The sequence below is a fragment of the Pseudochaenichthys georgianus genome, unplaced genomic scaffold, assembly GCF_902827115.2.
Source record: "Pseudochaenichthys georgianus unplaced genomic scaffold, fPseGeo1.2 scaffold_445_arrow_ctg1, whole genome shotgun sequence".
In the NCBI taxonomy this organism is placed as follows: Eukaryota; Metazoa; Chordata; class Actinopteri; order Perciformes; family Channichthyidae; genus Pseudochaenichthys; species Pseudochaenichthys georgianus.
The window spans coordinates 95034-114766 of NW_027263010.1; the positions used below are offsets into that span (position 1 = coordinate 95034).

The 19733-nt window shown below is 47.7% G+C and overlaps 1 protein-coding gene across 1 annotated transcript in view; it reads left to right on the top strand.

Annotated features, from left to right (window-relative positions):
• The window catches only part of LOC117442591 (mucin-2-like), an 81188-nt gene that overhangs the window by 45108 nt on the left and 16347 nt on the right, over positions 1–19733 (top strand). Inside the window, exons 13-19 of the mRNA XM_034078562.2 lie at positions 4558–4839; positions 5023–5289; positions 5906–6055; positions 12829–13087; positions 13874–13974; positions 14063–14168; positions 17814–17891. Of these exons, the coding sequence (XP_033934453.2) occupies positions 4558–4839; positions 5023–5289; positions 5906–6055; positions 12829–13087; positions 13874–13974; positions 14063–14168; positions 17814–17891 (1243 nt within the window). The remainder of the gene's footprint in view (positions 1–4557; positions 4840–5022; positions 5290–5905; positions 6056–12828; positions 13088–13873; positions 13975–14062; positions 14169–17813; positions 17892–19733) is intronic.

A 19733-nucleotide genomic window follows, 5' to 3' on the forward strand; every position in this document is an offset into this window, starting at 1 on the left:
TCCAGAGGTGTTAGCCAACTATAGACCTATTTCTAATCTTCCGTTCCTCTCAAATATTCTTGAGAAAGCGGTCGCAAAACAGCGTGATTACTTAAAAAACAATGATTTATCTGAAGATTTTCAGTCTGGCTTTAGAACTAGGGCTGTCAGTCGATTAAAATATTTAATCGCGATTAATCGCATGATTGTCCATAGTTAATCGCGATTAATCGCAAATTAATCGCACATTTTTTATTTGTTTTAAATGTACCTTAGAGGAATATTTTTCAAGTGTGTGTGTGTGTGTGTGTGTGTGTGTGTGTGTGTGTGTGTGTGTGTGTGTGTGTGTGTGTGTGTGTGTGAGATCGTTGGAGCTATGTGCAACTCAAGGCATATGCTCGAACGGGAGCTGCCTGGACGCTGCACTCATGTTGCTGCAATCATGAGTGTGCTGACTTCTCGTACAATGTCCCGCTGTCTGGCTTCCTGCATAAAGTCAAGTGCTCGGCGCAGTTGTGTGGATAGAGCGCTCCTCTGTTTTCATTTAAACAGCTCCTTATATCCGTTAGCGCAGCTAGCTAGCACCAGATGCTAACAACAACAATAGCCGCGTTCACACTGCGGTACGGTAATGCACGTAAGGTCTCTCTCTCGATCGGGCCACACACACACACACCCTCCCGGTCCTCCCGATGACCAGTCGGTGCCTGCCGGTGAGCGTGGAAGTGTGGTCTGCCACAAGCGGGCGGCAGGAGCGGGCTGTCAGCATCAGCTTGTAGATGGTATTTTAAACTCGATGCGCTCTGAAACTACGGGGCGGCCGAGGAAAAAAAATACACATGCGTTAATCGCGTTAAAATAATTAGTGGCGTTAATTTTTGTTTGCGTTAACGCGTTATTAACGCGTTAACTTGACAGCCCTATTTAGAACACATCATAGCACAGAGACAGCTCTGGTTAAAGTCACAAATGACATTCGAATAGCCTCAGACAAGGGACTTGTCTCTATTCTTGTTTTGCTCGATCTCAGTGCTGCATTTGATACTATCGACCATGACATCCTATTGCAAAGACTAGAGCACTTAGTTGGCATACAGGGAACTGCTTTAGCCTGGTTTAGGTCCTATCTATCTAAACGCTCTCAGTTTGTACGTGTTAACGATGAATCTTCCACGCAAACCAAAGTTAGCCATGGAGTGCCACAGGGCTCAGTGCTCGGACCTATTTTGTTCACATTATATATGCTTCCATTAGGCAATATTATAAGGAATCATTCTGTATATTTTCATTGTTATGCGGATGATACTCAACTATATTTATCAATCAAGCCTGATGAAATTAATTATCTAAATAAAATTCAAGACTGCCTCAAGGACTTAAAAATGTGGATGACCTTAAACTTTTTGATGTTAAACACGACCAAAACTGAAGTTATTGTACTTGGCCTGAAGAATCTACGAAACAAATTATCTAAAGATATACTAACTATGGAAGGCATTAATTTGGCCTCCAGTGAGACTGTAAGGAATCTTGGTGTTATATTTGATCAAGATTTATCCTTTAACGCCCACATAAAATCAATTTCAAGGACCGCCTACTTCCATCTACGTAACATTGCAAATATCAGGCATATCTTGCCTCAAAGCGATGCAGAGAAACTAGTCCATGCATTTGTTACTTCTAGGCTGGATTATTGTAACTCCTTATTATCAGGGAGTACCAAGAAGTCAGTCAAGTCGCTTCAGCTGATTCAAAATGCTGCGGCTCGTGTACTAACCAGAGTTAGGAGAAGGGACCACATTACTCCTGTTCTGGCTGCCTTACACTGGCTCCCTATAGAACACAGGATAGAATTTAAAATTATTCTTCTCACCTACAAAGCCCTTAATGGGCAGGCGCCATCTTACCTTAAATAACTCATTATACCCTACTGTCCTACTAGGACAGGGGTATTCAACTAAAGTTCAACGAGGTCCAGTTAGAGAAAATCTCCCCATGCAAAGGTCCGGAAAATCAAACTGTCTAAGTTGCTTTATGAATTAGTGTGATATGTATTGAAGTAGCCTGTAGCTTTATCAACATCTGCATGTAATCAACAGCTGACTGCCAATCAAATAAAGAAAGTACAATTAAAAAAACAACAACATTTATTGTCAATTAACATTGTACTATACAGATATACAGTAAATACTGTGGATATGTGTAATGTTCCTCTCTGGCTGAATTTAAAAATAAAATAGGAGAAAATAAATCAAATAGCTTTTGAAAATATGTGCATCTTAAAAGTGCTTAACTTTAGATAAATAAAATAAAGTGTAGCAGCAGCAGCTTGAGTTTCCCTTTTTCTTTATTAACCGTTTCACATCATGACTTAACAGTTTCAGACGATTATAGAACAATATCAGTCTTTACACATCATAACAATTGAACAGTTTCAAAGTTTCTCTTTCTTTCCCTCTTATATTGCAGTCCCTCACTCACTTTGTTCTGTTCAGTGAGAGAATTGAGCTCGAGCTTATTGTCCTGCCAGGAGTTTGAATCTGGGCTGAAATGGTGTCAGGGCCATTCTCATACACATGCAGGTGCTCATTGGTTAGCCTCGGTTAGCCTGCCCTGGAACGATATTTCGTTTTTGATCCTGGTGGACTGATCATATCGGGCTCTGAGACTGCTTATTTTGTGTGACCTCAGTTCTGACTTGAGAGGGAATGTTAGGTCAAACACTTAGTGTTTTGTCTCATAGTGGCGTTTTGGCACTTTTAATGAGTGCCACGGTCTCTGAACAAATGAGACACACTGGTTCTGTGATCCCAGTGGGCAAGATGAACATGAACGAGTCCACTCAGGGTTAAAAGCTCTGTTCTTCTCACTGTCCACGTTCCTCTTCTTGGAGAGCGCCATGTGTAATTATTTGTCTCTCCCTGTCTGCCGCTAACTCGCCTGTTCACTCTTCTCTCCGTGTATCGCTAATTATTCTCTTCTCTCACTTTCCTCTCCGCTTCTCTCTGCCGCGCTCTCATCTCTTCTTCTGTGTTTCTCTCCCTGTCTCGCTCACTTGTCTCTTTCGCCCCCTGTCGGCAGCGGTTGAAATAGAATCACCCCGTCAAAATTGAAATCCCCTATTAATGTATTGATTATAGGCCCGGGTCCGTATAGGTCGGCGTCTGGGTCCGGATCCGGACCGCGGTCTGCCTGTTGCCGACCCCTGTAATAGGGCATTGCGTTCCAAGAATGCAGGGTTGTTGGTTGTTCCTAGAGTCTCTAAAAGTACAATGGGAGCCAGAGCCTTTTCTTATCAAGCTCCACATTTGTGGAATCAGCTTCCAGTTTGTGTTCGGGCGGCAGACACCCTATCCGTTTTTAAGAGTGCGCTTAAGACCTTCCTTTTTGATAAAGCTTATAGTTAGGGCTGATTAGATTCAGCCCCTAGTTTTGCTGATATAGGCTTAGTTTGTCGGGGGACATCTCACTTTTTCCTTCTCTCTGTCTGTACCTGTGTCCTCTCATGGGGACATCTCACTTCCTCCTTCTCTCTGTCTGTCCCTGTGTCCTCTCATGTTCCCATTAACCCAGCTTCCCCACATGTCTTTATTGTTGGTGTCTATATACGCTGGGATCCGGAGTCATGGATGATCCTGCGGTCCTGTGTCCTGGATCACGAGCCCTGGATCGTGAGTCGTGGCTGTGGTCCTGGATCATCGGTCCTGGATGGATATCCTCGTGGATTCATCTTCCTATTATACACACATGCATTTCCAAACATCTGGACTACCTATGTTGCAAATGTATTATCTTTTCAATTCACACACGGCATCTATTGCACGTCTGTCCGTCCTGGGAGAGGGATCCCTCCTCTGCTGCTCTCCCTGAGGTTTCTCTCATGTTCCCTTTAAACTGGGTTTTCTCCGGGAGTTTTTCCTTGTACGATGTGAGGGTCTAAGGACAGAGGGTCTAAGGACAGAGGGTCTAAGGACAGAGGGTCTATGGACAGAGGGTCTAAGGACAGAGGGTCAAAGGACAGAGGGTCTAAGGACCGATGGTCAAAGGACAGAGGGTCTAAGGACAGAGGGTCTAAGGACAGAGGGTCTGAGGACAGAGGGTCTAAGGACAGAGGGTCTAAGGACAGAGGGTCTAAGGACAGAGGGTCTGAGGACAGAGGGTCAAAGGACAGAGGGTCTAAGGACAGAGGGTCTAAGGAGAGAGGGTCTAAGGACAGAGGGTCTGAGGACAGAGGGTGTCGTATTGTCATACTGATATTCTGTACACACTGTAAAGACCACTGAGACAAATGTAACATTTGTGATATTGGACTATAAATAAACATTGATTGATGAGTTTCTGGCCAGCAAGGGGCGCTGCAGAGCAGACCTGCAGGGGGGAACACACATATCTGGTTAGTGATCGGTCTAAATGTTGGCTGATCACAGTCTACATTACACACGTATTTGATGTATATATATAAATATATATATATTTTGGGATTTGAATTGATATCTAACATCATATTGTGGCATTAAAGTGCAAAATAAAAAAATAAAAATGGTAAGACATGTTTTAATTGTGCGTTTGTCCCCACAGCTCCCAGCCCCCCCACCTCCTTCCTGTTCGGGGGGGTCACCAACACCTCTCTGGAGGTCACCTGGAACGCCCCCCCTGACTGCGACTACGACGGCTTCGAGCTGCAGTGGCTGCCTCGGGACCGGCTGTCCGTCACAGACCCGTATAGAAGCCCCGCCTCCAGGAGCCGCATCCTGCAGGGCCTGTTTCCAGGGCGACGCTACACCTTCAGCCTGAGCACCGTCAGCGGGGGGGCCGGGGGCGCCACGTACAGCCCCCCCATCCACAACAGCATCCGGACCAGTAGGTGTAATCTGTGTATTAGTACTAACAGAATGTGTATCAGTACTAACAGAGTATAGTACTAACAGAGCACTCCTCCCTCAGGACCCGGGGGGTCCAGGCGCTGCGCTGTGTATATTAGTACTAACAGAGTGTGTATTAGTAGTAACAGAGTGTAGTACTAACAGAGTACTCGTCCCTCAGGACCCGGGGGGGTGCAGGCTCTGCGCTGCCGGCCCCAGAGCTCCACCTCCCTCTCCTGCTCCTGGACCCCACCCCAGGCAGACTATGACTCCTTCAGCATTGAGTGCTCTGACTCGAGGCTCCTGGTGTACTCGCAGCGCAGCAACAACACCACGTACGTGATCGAGCATCTGCAGCCGAGCCGGAGGTACAGCGTCAGCGTGAAGACCATCTCAGAGCAGAGCACCAGCGAGGAGGCGCGGGACAGCGTGCTCACCATGATCGACCGTGAGACTTCCTGTTTCCTGTAAAGCACTTCCTGTTTCCTTTCCCTGTAAAGCACTTCGTCTTTGTATGCCATACATTTTTGCATACATTCACAGTAAATATGTATTCAGTATGATAGCTGTCTAACAGAAGTACTACATTTTACTTTACTAACATTTTCAAAAAAATCTTCCCGAGGGGGGCATACCCTTGGACCCCCCTAGAGGATGTGACGTCCACCCCCCATTTCAAACATGTTCATACAATACTGAATACATTTGAAGCCATTTTGACGTATATTACCTATGTCAATAAGTTTCTGTTTTTTTAGTGTATTTGTCTTTTGTAGAGATTTTTCATTTATTCTTTATTTATAAAATCTCGCCTAGGGCAGCAAATAGTCTAGAACCGGCCCTGGTACTAGGCCTCAAGAGCCTTTCTTGTGCTGGCAGACACATAGAAAAAAATTGGCGGGGCGCACTTCGTACGTGCACACACTAAACAATTCCATGCGCTCCGCGCTCACATTATGCTGGGCCCAGGTGCCTTAGCACCGCTACTATGACTCCATCCAAGGGGAAACATTGTCCTGTAAAGCACTTCCTGTTTCCTGTTGATGACTTCCTGTTTCCTGCAGGTCCTCCGGTGCCCCTCCCCAGCACCAGGATCAGTGTTTTCTCTGCTGCGGTCACAGAGTCCTCGGTGGTCTTCCAGGTGAATTGCAGCTGGTTCAGTGACGCTCACGGAGCCGTCAGGTTCTTCACGGTGGTGGTGTCTGAGTCTCAGGGTGAATATAAACTCCCTCAGGACAATGTGATGCTCAGAGTCCTGTGTTAAAGTCTTTCATCCAGACTTTAGGGTTAGAATCAGGTTTCTTCACACATAGAACAGACTGTGTCTCGCTCGGAGAGGACGCTGGCATTGACTGCTCGCCGCTTCTCCGTTGACTGCTCGCCGCTTCTCCGCCTCTATCACCCCTCTATCCTTTTCTGCATTGCACATTGTTTTTAATTTTAATTTATTTTGGACGCCTACCTCCGCTGCTGGCTGAAGCCGGCTGCCCTCACTCAGCCAACAAAGTGCCAGGTGGCTTATGCTATCTGCTACATCGCCTACTTGTCTGTCTCCATCCCAGGCAACAACCGTGGACTCTCTCTGCCTCCTGCCTTCATCTCTGGGGTACATCTGTCCCGTCCCGCTGTTCACATCCTCCTGCCATGTCATGGATCTTCCTCGTCTCCACAACAATCCTCCACCTCTGTGCACCTAGCCCGCTAGCCGCTATCACTCCTAACACACTGCTCCCAGCATTCCCGCCTGTCATCATGCTGAAATACTCCATCTCACAGCTTCTGTCATTCACCAACTCCTCCACCCCGTCTTCCATCTCAGTCATCAGACATCTTGGAGTCCTCCGTCAACCCCGCTACATTCACCGAAGCACCCGCCGCAGTTTTGTTTACTTTCAGCACGGACAATCCATAGCATCCATCTGCTCTACCCAACGCACACCTGACGCGTCATCAGAACGCAACTCCTACTGCTCCTCTCTCCCCCGCTAACCTACACTCCCAGCTGCATGAAATACCTGGAGCGCATCCCACTCCCCTCCGCCTCCCAACACATAACAAGCCATTTCTCCCCACCATCAAGCCCCCCTCCTCTGCTCCACTGCCCCCTCTCTCATGCCCACCCCCGCTCTGCTAACCTGGCCAACCTCATACCTCTCCAGCCAGAACATCCGGATTACAGAACTCACTCTCCCCTCAGTACCATCCTTCGAATTCCTCGCCTTCAAAGCCCCTCCCTCACTGACAGTTATCCTCATTTACCACCCCCCCAAACCACACCCCTCCTTCCTCTCTGATCTCACTGATCTCCTCATCATTGCTTCATCCCTCTCCTCACGTCTGTTACTGCTCGGCGACCTCAACATCCACATGGACTCCCCCACCTGCAAACCTCGCTTCTGAATTCTCCTCTCTTCTGGACAATTTCTCAATTACCCAACATGTCACCTTCCCCACCCATGATAAAGGACACATCCGTCACCTTGTCTGCTCCACCAACCTCCCAGTACTCGACCTCCACCCCTGCCCCTTTCCCCTCTCTGACCACAAACTCATACATTTCACCATCGCCTCCCCCGTCCGCCCACCCAATCCAGGAACATCACCTTCCGTAATGTATGCTCTGTTGATCCCCAGCACCTCTCCGACCTGCTGTCCTCTACTCTCCCCCTGGACTCGAACCTCAGCTCACCCGATGAACAACTCAACCACCTTAACTCCACCCTACTCGCCTCCCTCAACAGCCTGGCCCCCCTCAAAAGGAAAAAATTCACTTTTTAAACCTCCTCACCCTGGTTCACCCTTGCACTCCGTAAACTGAAGCAAACCGGCCGCCAACTTCAACGCCTAACCATGAAATCATCCCTCAAACCCCGTGCTGACACCCTCCCTTCCTCCACTTCCACTTTATGCAGTTCATTCCTCCAGTTTTTCTCTGACAAAATCACTGCCATTAATCTCTCCCTATCCGCTGCATCTGACACACATACATCTCCCCCAGCATCCACCGCCACAATTTCTCCCCCCATCTCCCTGGACCTCCCGAGCCCTCCTCCTCACGGCCGCCTCTCCCAGTTCACTCTGGTTACCCCCCCTGAAATCCTCAAACTGATCAGCTCCTCCAAACCCACAACCTGCTCCCTTGACCCTCTACCCACCCCTCTCCTGAAGTCCTGCTCCCCATCCTCTGCCCCTACCTTGTCAACCTTTTCAACTCCTCCCCGTCCCAAGGAACCGTTCTCTCTGCCTTCAAAACTGCTGCTGTGACTCCCATCCTCAAGAAACCCGGTCTGGATCCCTCCTCCCTCAGTAACTACCGTCCCATCTCCAACCTCCCCTTTCACTCAAAAACAATAGAACGCATCATCTCCAAACAACTCCACCGCCATCTCCAAACCAACCAGCTTTTTGAACCCCTTCAGTCTGGTTTTCGTCCCCACCACAGCACAGAAACGGCCCTCATCAAAGTCCTCAATGACCTCCTCACCTCTGCTGACACCGGTTCCCTCAACATCCTCAACATCCTCACCCTCCTCGACCTGAGTGCAGCCTTCGATACCGTGAGCCACTCCATCCTGCTCACCCGACTCCAAGACATCGGTATCGAAGGTACTGCACTCAGTGGCTCCAGTCCTACCTCTCAGACAGATCCCACTTCATCTCCCTCAACAACCACTCCTCTGCCACAGCCTCAGTCACCCAAGGTGTTCCCCAAGGCTCAGTACTCGGCCCCCTCCTCTTCACCATCTACATCCTCCCCCTTGGTCAGATTCTCCGCCAATATAACCTGGACTTTCACTGCTATGCCGACGACACCCAGATTTACCTCAGCACCAAATCCCCCAACAACCCCCCCCTCCCCACATCGAATCCTGTGTGACTGCAATAAAATCCTGGATGCAACACAACTTGCTCAAACTCAACAGCAATAAAACTGAACTCCTCCTCATCGGATCGAAATCCACCCTCAGCAAAACCCCCAACCTGACAGTCACCATTGATGGCACCCCTGTTCCCCCCTCCACCCAGGCACGCAACCGTGGCGTGATATTTGACCCCACCCTCTCCCTCGAGCCCCACATCCATCATGTTGTAAAAATCTCATTTTTCCACCTCTCTCACCCGCCCTGCAGCTGAGCGACTCATTCTCGCCTTCATCTCCTCCCGCCTTGACTATTGCAACTCCCTCCTCTACTACGGCATCAGCACTACACCCCTCAATAGACTCCAGAGTGTCCAGAATGCAGCCGCCAGACTCCTCACCGACGCCAAATCATGGCATCACATCACCCCGGTCCTCAAAGAACTCCACTGGCTTCCCGTTTCTCACCGCATCCACAACAAACTCCTGCTCCTCCCTTACAAAGCCCTCCACCATCTACCCCCCCTACCTCACTGACCTCCTCATCCTCTACCATCCTCTCCGGACTCTCAGATCCACCTCAGCCGGTTTGCTTTCCACCCCCAAGGCCAAACTCCGGAGCTTCGGGGATAGAGCCTTCTCTGTGGCAGCCCCAAAGCTCTGGAACTCCCTCCCCCAAGACCTCCGTGAGTCTGAGTCCCTCACCCTGCTCCAGTCCCGCCTCAAAACCCACCTCTTCAACTCTCTATCCATAAGCCCCCCCCTCTCAATCAACTTCCTCTTGTCTGCCTTTTCTGTTTATTTTATTTGTTTGTTTTGTTTTGTTGTTTTTGTCTATTTTTGCCTGTCCTTGTTTGTCTACCCTCCCTCACACTGTAAAGCGTCTTTGAGTTTGAGAAAAGCGCTATATAAATATAATCTATTAATATTATTATACAAGGAGTTGCTTTGGTGTCTAGTGGTATGAACATAAACTACATAAGACAATAAGTTGTAAAAGAAGGTCACAAATATAACCATTTTTAAAAATAGTTTTTGAAAAACTATTTAAAAAGTAGCCTCCCTGTATGCTGACCTAAGATTAAGATTAAGATAGACTTTTATTAATCCCTCGTGGGGAAATTGTTTCTCTGCATTTGACCCATCCTAGTGTTAGGAGCGGTGTGCTGCCATTTTGAACGGCGCCCGGGGAGCTGTGTAGGGAACGGTGCCTTGCTCAGGGACACCTCGGTAGCACCTGGTCCCTGTATGCTGACCTAAAGAAGGTCTGGTCCCTGTATGCTGACCTTAAGATTGTCTGGTCCCTGTATAGTGACCTAAAGAAGGTCTGGTCCCTGTAAAGTGACCTAAAGAAGGTCTGGTCCCTGTATAGTGACCTAAAGAAGGACTGGTCCCTGTAAAGTGACCTAAAGAAGGTCTGGTCCCTGTATGCTGACCTAAAGAAGGTCTGGTCCCTGTAAAGTGACCTAAAGAAGGTCTGGTCCCTGTATGCTGACCTACAGAAGGTCTGGTCCCTGTATAGTGACCTAAAGAAGGTCTGGTCCCTGTATGCTGACCTAAAGAAGGTCTGGTCCCTGTATAGTGACCTAAAGAAGGTCTGGTCCCTGTAAAGTGACCTAAAGAAGGTCTGGTCCCTGTATGCTGACCTAAAGAAGGTATGGTCCCTGTATAGTGACCTAGAGAAGGTCTGGTCCCTGTAAAGTGACCTAAAGAAGGTCTGGTCCCTGTATGCTGACCTAAAGAAGGTCTGGTCCCTGTATGCTGACCTAAAGAAGGTCTGGTCCCTGTATAGTGACCTAAAGAAGGTCTGGTCCCTGTATGCTGACCTAAAGAAGGTCTGGTCCCTGTATAGTGACCTAAAGAAGGTCTGGTCCCTGTATGCTGACCTAAAGAAGGTCTGGTCCCTGTATGCTGACCTAAAGAAGGTCTGGTCCCTGTATGCTGACCTAGAGAAGGTCTGGTCCCTGTATAGTGACCTAAAGAAGGTCTGGTCCCTGTATGCTGACCTAAAGAAGGTCTGGTCCCTGTATAGTGACCTAAAGAAGGTCTGGTCCCTGTATGCTGACCTAAAGAAGGTCTGGTCCCTGTATAGTGACCTAAAGAAGGTCTGGTCCCTGTATGCTGACCTAAAGAAGGTCTGGTCCCTGTATGCTGACCTAGAGAAGGTCTGGTCCCTGTATGCTGACCTAAAGAAGGTCTGGTCCCTGTATAGTGACCTAAAGAAGGTCTGGTCCCTGTATGCTGACCTAGAGAAGGTCTGGTCCCTGTATAGTGACCTAGAGAAGGTCTGGTCCCTGTAAAGTGACCTAAAGAAGGTCTGGTCCCTGTATGCTGACCTAAAGAAGGTCTGGTCCCTGTATAGTGACCTAAAGAAGGTCTGGTCCCTGTATGCTGACCTAAAGAAGGTCTGGTCCCTGTATAGTGACCTAAAGAAGGTCTGGTCCCTGTATAGTGACCTAAAGAAGGTCTGGTCCCTGTATGCTGACCTAAAGAAGGTCTGGTCCCTGTATGCTGACCTAAAGAATGTCTGGTCCCTGTATGCTGACCTTAAGAAGGTTTGGTCCCTGTATGCTGACCTAAAGAAGGTCTGGTACCTGTATGCTGACCTTAAGATTGTCTGGTCCCTGTAAAGTGACCTAAAGAAGGTCTGGTCCCTGTATGCTGACCTAAAGAAGGTCTGGTCCCTGTATGCTGACCTAAAGAAGGTCTGGTCCCTGTAAAGTGACCTAAAGAAGGTCTGGTCCCTGTATAGTGACCTAAAGAAGGTCTGGTCCCTGTATGCTGACCTAAAGAAGGTCTGGTCCCTGTATGCTGACCTAAAGAAGGTCTGGTCCCTGTATAGTGACCTAAAGAAGGTCTGGTCCCTGTAAAGTGACCTAAAGAAGGTCTGGTCCCTGTATGCTGACCTAAAGAAGGTCTGGTCCCTGTATAGTGACCTAAAGAAGGTCTGGTCCCTGTATGCTGACCTAAAGAAAGTCTGGTCCCTGTAAAGTGACCTAAAGAAGGTCTGGTCCCTGTAAAGTGACCTAAAGAAGGTCTGGTCCCTGTATGCTGACCTAAAGAAGGCCTGGTCCCTGTATAGTGACCTAAAGAAGGTCTGGTCCCTGTATGCTGACCTAAAGAAGGTCTGGTCCCTGTAAAGTGACCTAAAGAAGGTCTGGTCCCTGTATGCTGACCTAAAGAAAGTCTGGTCCCTGTATAGTGACCTAAAGAAGGTCTGGTCCCTGTAAAGTGACCTAAAGAAGGTCTGGTCCCTATATGCTGACCTAGAGAAGGTCTGGTCCCTGTATGCTGACCTAAAGAAGGTCTGGTCCCTGTATGCTGACCTAAAGAAGGTCTGGTCCCTGTATGCTGACCTAAAGAAGGTCTGGTCCCTGTATAGTGACCTAAAGAAGGTCTGGTCCCTGTATGCTGACCTAAAGAAGGTCTGGTCCCTGTATGCTGACCTAAAGAAGGTCTGGTCCCTGTATAGTGACATAAAGAAGGTCTGGTCCCTGTATAGTGACCTAAAGAAGGTCTGGTCCCTATAAAGTGACCTAAAGAAGGTCTGGTCCCTGTATGCTGACCTAAAGAAGGTCTGGTCCCTGTATAGTGACCTAAAGAAGGTTTGGTCCCTGTATAGTGACCTAAAGAAGGTCTGGTCCCTGTATGCTGTCCTAAAGAAGGTCTGGTCCCTGTAAAGTGACCTAAAGAAGGTCTGGTCCCTGTATGCTGACCTAAAGAAGGTCTGGTCCCTGTATGCTGACCTAAAGAAGGTCTGGTCCCTGTAAAGTGACCTAAAGAAGGTCTGGTCCCTGTAAAGTGACCTAAAGAAGGTCTGGTCCCTGTATGCTGACCTAAAGAAGGTCTGGTCCCTGTATGCTGACCTAAAGAAGGTCTGGTCCCTGTAAAGTGACCTAAAGAAGGTCTGGTCCCTGTATGCTGACCTAAAGAAGGTCTGGTCCCTGTATAGTGACCTAAAGAAGGTCTGGTCCCTGTATAGTGACCTCTGCACGTGATGAAGAGGAGCAGCTCTGGTGTCTCTGCAGGTGATGAAGACGAGCAGCTCTTCTTCACCCTGTGTCTGATCTCTCTGCAGGTGATGAAGACGAGCAGCTCTTCATCACCCTGTGTCTGGTGTCTCTGCAGGTGATGAAGACGAGCAGCCTCAGCAGCAGCATCCTCTTCCTTCCTACCGGGATTATAAATTAAACAGCTCCATAAAGAACTTCCAGACGGGCTTCTTCCCCAGCAGCTGCAGTGACAGCAGTCAGCACAGCTTCCAGCTGGCTCTGGGCTCGGGGGCGACTCCTCTGGGCGGGCCCTGTCAGCGCAGAGACGTCCAACCAGCGGAAAGCAGCACCGGGCAGTTCTGTGACGGGCCCCTGAAACCCAGAACTGCATACAGGTACCCATCTCATGTGTTGAATGAACAGGCCACAAGACGCCTTACACTGTCTTTCTTAGTCGTGATCACTTGCTTGGCTCCCGCTGATGTGTTCATAATGTACGACTTGGGTTTAATCAAAATAAAATAATAAACTTTTCACACATTAACAAAGAAAACCACCTTTAGAATAGTCAAACAAATCTTAGATCCTCTTTCTGGACGTTGTGTAGTCTGTCGCACAGGTTACCCATCTCTCTGTCTCTTTAGAGGCTGGTGGGATTAGGAGGTCAGGATTAGGAGGTCAGGATTAGGAGGTCAGGAGTAGGTGACAATATTTGGCCTTTTTAACAAAAGACTGGCTCAGATTACATTACTACTGATTACTACTGATTACATCATCTTACATGTAACTAGTATATTTAACGGATTACATTTTTAAAGTAACCCTCCCAGCCCTGATAATCAAGCGTCCAAAGGATGTTAAAAACCCTGAGGTCTCTGCCTTCAGAAATCCATAGCATTCTATATCTCACATATCTATTATTACAATGAGCAGAGTATTCTTTTACTGTATGGTATATCATTTTACATCTAGTTTAAGCTGATCTTGTTCTATTTTACTTGGGTAGAGGGTTATTTTAATTTTCCTGCATTACTTGCACATTAGTCTGTCAACATTCTCTTGCACTATTTTATAGTTTGTTGTCTATATTTATTTGTGTTGCATTGTTGGAGAAGCCTGGGACTTCAGATGTTCATTTCATAACTACAGTAGCTTTGCATACCTTTTCTCTGTGTCTGCAGGCTCAGCATCCGAGCGTTCACTCAGCTGTTTGATGACCAGCAGAGAGCCTCTCCTCTGTACAGCGACACCTACCTGTCACTGCCCATCGTCACCGAGGCCGGTCCGCTGCCCGTCAGACATTAACGTCTTCATTTAAACCAAACCGTTTCAGATGTCCACGAATAAAAACGTTGTGTATCCTCCCTCAGAGCCTCTGAGCGGCGTGATCGAGGGTGTCAGTGCCGGCATGTTCCTTGTCGTCATTATGGTGGGGGTCACCGCTCTGCTGGTTTGCCGACAAAAGAGTCGCAAAGTGTAAGTATCTATGACTTAAAGACGTGATTACACAACTTACGTCCTCACTCACACTGTGTATCACTAAGCTGCCTCTGCTGGACTGTAACACACCTCCTCCCTCACACTGAGCTGCCTCTGTTGGACTGTAACACACCTCCTCCTCACACTGAGCTGCCTCTGCTGGACTGTAACACACCTCCTCGTCACACTGTGCTGCCTCTGATGGACTGTAACACACCTCCTCCTCACACTGAGCTGCCTCTGCTGGACTGTAACACACCTCCTCCTCACACTGAGCTGCCGCTGCTGGACTGTAACACACCTCCTCGTCACACTGTGCTGCCTCTGCTGGACTGTAACACACCTCCTCCTCACACTGAGCTGCCTCTGCTGGACTGTAACACACCTCCTCCTCACACTGAGCTGCCTCTGCTGGACTGTAACACACCTCCTCCTCACACTGAGCTGCCTCTGCTGGACTGTAACACACCTCCTCCTCACACTGAGCTGCCGCTGCTGGACTGTAACACACCTCCTCGTCACACTGTGCTGCCTCTGCTGGACTGTAACACACCTCCTCCTCACACTGAGCTGCCTCTGCTGGACTGTAACACACCTCCTCCTCACACTGAGCTGCCTCTGCTGGACTGTAACACACCTCCTCCTCACACTGAGCTACCTCTGCTGGACTGTAACACACCTCCTCCTCACACTGAGCTGCCTCTGCTGGACTGTAACACACCTCCTCCTCACACTGAGCTGCCTCTGCTGGACTGTAACACACCTCCTCCTCACACTGAGCTGCCTTTGCTGGACTGTAACACACCTCCTCCTCACACTGAGCTGCCTCTGCTGGACTGTAACACACCTCCTCCTCACACTGAGCTGCCTCTGCTGGACTGTAACACACCTCCTCCTCACACTGAGCTGCCTCTGCTGGACTGTAACACACCTCCTCCTCACACTGAGCTGCCTCTGCTGGACTGTAACACACCTCCTCGTCACACTGTGCTGCCTCTGCTGGACTGTAACACACCTCCTCCTCACACTGAGCTGCCTCTGCTGGACTGTAACACACCTCCTCCTCACACTGAGCTGCCTCTGCTGGACTGTAACACACCTCCTCCTCACACTGAGCTGCCTCTGCTGGACTGTAACACACCTCCTCGTCACACTGTGCTGCCTCTGCTGGACTGTAACACACCTCCTCCCTCACACTGAGCTGCCTCTGCTGGACTGTAACACACCTCCTCCTCACACTGAGCTGCCTCTGCTGGACTGTAACACACCTCCTCATCACACTGGCCCTTTCTCATTTCTCTAACTCCCCTCCTCGAGACTTTGTCCCGCCCACAGGAGATGTCGAGGAGGGGAGCCGAGGAGAGAGGAGGGGAACCGAGGAGGGAGGAGGGGAGCCGAGGAGAGAGGAGGGGAACCGAGGAGAGAGGAGGGGAGCCGAGGAGAGAGGAGGGGAGCTGAGGAGTCGAGGAGGGGAGCCGAGGAGAGAGGAGGGGAGTCGAGGAGAGAGGAGGGGAAGCAGCAGGCGGTGAGAGAAAGGAGAACTCCTCTCCTCTGAGCGGTCATCTTAAAGAGACGTCCATTAGTGATGACAGGAGGCTCAGCCTCTGTCTGAGGACACATGTGTTCAAGACCACTTCTATATCTACTTTGATTCATTCACAGGGCGGTGTCATGAGACGATAACAGGCTACAGATGAGGACACACACACACACACACACACACACACACACACACACACACATATATATATATTTATATAAATATATACCATTTCAGAATCAAACATAATAACGTACACTATCAGAGACTGGATATCCCCCCCCCCCTCTCTGGTCGCTACAATGAGGAAAATAAATTACGGGCCAAAAGTTTTATTTACAAGTATTACAAGTTAAGCAGAGGACACCAAACCAATTGAGACCTGTCTGTCCGCTGTATCTACACACTGTACCACACACACACCTACACACTGTAACACACACACACGTACACACTGTACCACACACACGTACACACTGTACCACACACACACCTACACACTGTACCACACACACCTACACACTGTACCACACACACACCTACACACTGTACCACACACACACCTACACACTGTACCACACACACACCTACACACTGTGCCACACACACACCTACACACTGTACCACACACACACCTACACACTGTACAACACACACCTACACACTGTACCACACACACGTACACACTGTACCACACACACACCTACACACTGTACCACACACACACCTACACACTGTACCACACACACACCTACACACTGTACCACACACACACACACACACCTACACACTGTACCACACACACACACACACACCTACACACTGTACCACACACACACCTGCACACTGTACCACACACACACCTACACACTGTACCACACACACACACCTGCACACTGTACCACACACACACACACCTACACACTGTACCACACACACACCTACACACTGTACCACACACACACCTACACACTGTACCACACACACGTGCACACTGTACCACACACACACCTACACACTGTACCACACACACACCTACACACTGTACCACACACACACCTACACACTGTACCACACACACACCTACACACTGTACCACACACACACCTACACACTGTACCACACACACCTACACACTGTACCACACACACACCTACACACTGTACCACACACACACACCTACACACTGTACCACACACACACACACACACCTGCAGCTCCTAAAGCATCATCAGGCCATTGTGTATTTTATTTGGTGAAGCACTAAATGGTGTTGGAAACATCTGGACTCTTTGTTTGTAGATATCTCTAAACTAGAGAAAGAGAGTCGGCTGTTCCACTGAGTGATAGATACTCTCTGGTCTGCTTTCTGCACGGACCTCTCAGCTGCTCTGCTTTCTGCACGGACCTCTCAGCTGGTCTCTCTGGAAACATGGCGTCACCATGAGAGCAGGTACTACAGTAATATCCAGGGGATGCAGAGCTGTGATTGGCTGAGATCAGTCCGGCCGTGCGTCACGACTCTTTGAAACATCTCTGTTGCCGGAAATGCATCCACGAAGGAGCCGAGGAGGAGCCATCAGTGTCTCCTCGGTCAGAGCTCCTCCAGAGAGTCTCCTCTCTCCTCTCTCCTCTCTCCTCGGTTAGAGCTCCTCCAGAGAGCCTCCTCTCTCCTCTCCTCTCCTCTCTCCTCTCTCCTCGGTTAGAGCTCCTCCAGAGAGGCTCCTCGATGCTCGATCCTCGGTCCTCGAAGTGCATTCAGAGAAATGAGATGTCCTTCAACATGGCGTGCTAAAATTCATTTCCGGGTCACTACCAGAGGACCGAGGAGTCGAGGAGTCGAGGAGTCGAGGAGTTGAGGAGTCGAGGAGTCGAGGAGTCGAGGAGGGGATTTGATGAAATGAGAAAGAGCCACTGTTTATCATTGGTCTGCCTCTGCTGGACTGTAACCTACGATAAAGCTTTATGTATTCATGACTCGGGTCCGGATCTTTATCTCTTTCCATCAGGAATGACTTGGTAGTTGTGTGCGGACAAGTGGTTCTGAGGTTATGATTGGACGACAGCGCAGGTGATGAATAAAGATAACTTGTGTGTTTCAGAGTTCAGGAGAGAACGGCGGTCAGGATGAGTGTGAGGAGGGAGGGGCCAACATCAGGCCTCCATCAGGGAGTCAGAGGGTACAACACTGCATCACATACTGCATTCTGTACTGTAGTACTACTGCTGATAATACTGCATGTTGTACTGTAATACTACTGCATCACATACCGCATTCTGTACTGTAGTACTACTGCTGATAATACTGCATGTTGTACTGTAATACTACTGCATCACATACTGCATTCTGTACTGTAGTACTACTGCTGATAATACTGCATGTTGTACTGTAATACTACTGCTGATAATACTGCATGTTGTACTGTAATACTATTGCTGATAATACTGCATGTTGTACTGTAATACTACTGCTGATAATACTGCATGTTGTACTGTAATACTACTGCTGATCATACTGCATGTTGTACTGTAATACTACTGCTGACAATACTGCATGTTGTACTGTAATACTACTGCTGATCATACTGCATATTGTACTGTAATACTACTGCTGACAATACTGCATGTTGTACTGTAATACTACTGCATCACATACTGCATTCTGTACTGTAGTACTACTGCTGATAATACTGCATGTTGTACTGTAATACTATTGCTGATAATACTGCATGTTGTACTGTAATACTACTGCTGATAATACTGCATGTTGTACTGTAATACTACTGCTGATAATACTGCATGTTGTACTGTAATACTACTGCATCACATACTGCATTCTGTACTGTAGTACTACTGCTGATAATACTGCATGTTGTACTGTAATACTACTGCATCACATACTGCATTCTGTACTGTAGTACTACTGCTGATAATACTGCATGTTGTACTGTAATATTACTGCTGATAATACTGCATGTTGTACTGTAATACTACTGCTGATAATACTGCATGTTGTACTGTAATACTACTGCATCACATACTGCATTCTGTACTGTAGTACTACTGCTGATAATACTGCATGTTGTACTGTAATACTATTGCTGATAATACTGCATGTTGTACTGTAATACTACTGCTGATAATACTGCATGTTGTACTGTAATACTATTGCTGATAATACTGCATGTTGTACTGTAATACTACTGCTGATAATACTGCATGTTGTACTGTAATACTATTGCTGATAATACTGCATGTTGTACTGTAATACTACTGCTGATAATACTGCATGTTGTACTGTAATACTACTGCTGATAATACTGCATGTTGTACTGTAATACTACTGCTGACAATACTGCATGCTTTACTGTAATACTACTGCTGATAATACTGCATGTTGTACTGTAATACTACTGCTGATAATACTGCATGTTGTACTGTAATACTACTGCTGATAATACTGCATGTTGTACTTTAATACTACTGCTGATAATACTGCATGTTGTACTGTAATACTACTGCTGATAATACTGCATGTTGTACTGTAATACTACTGCTGATAATACTGCATGTTGTACTGTAATACTTCTGCTGATAATACTGCATGTTGTACTGTAATACTACTGCTGATAATACTGCATGTTGTATTGTAATACTACTGCTGATAATACTGCATGTTGTACTGTAATACTACTGCTGATAATACTGCATGTTGTACTGTAATACTACTGCTGATAATACTGCATGTTGTACTGTAATACTACTGCTGATAATACTGCATGTTGTACTGTAATACTACTGCTGATAATACTGCATGTTGTACTGTAATACTACTGCTGATAAGACTGCATGTTGTACTGTAATACTACTGCTGATAATACTGCATGTTGTACTGTAATACTACTGCTGATAATACTGCATGTTGTACTGTAATACTATTGCTGATAATACTGCATGTTGTACTGTAATACTACTGCTGATAATACTGCATGTTGTACTGTAATACTACTGCTGATAATACT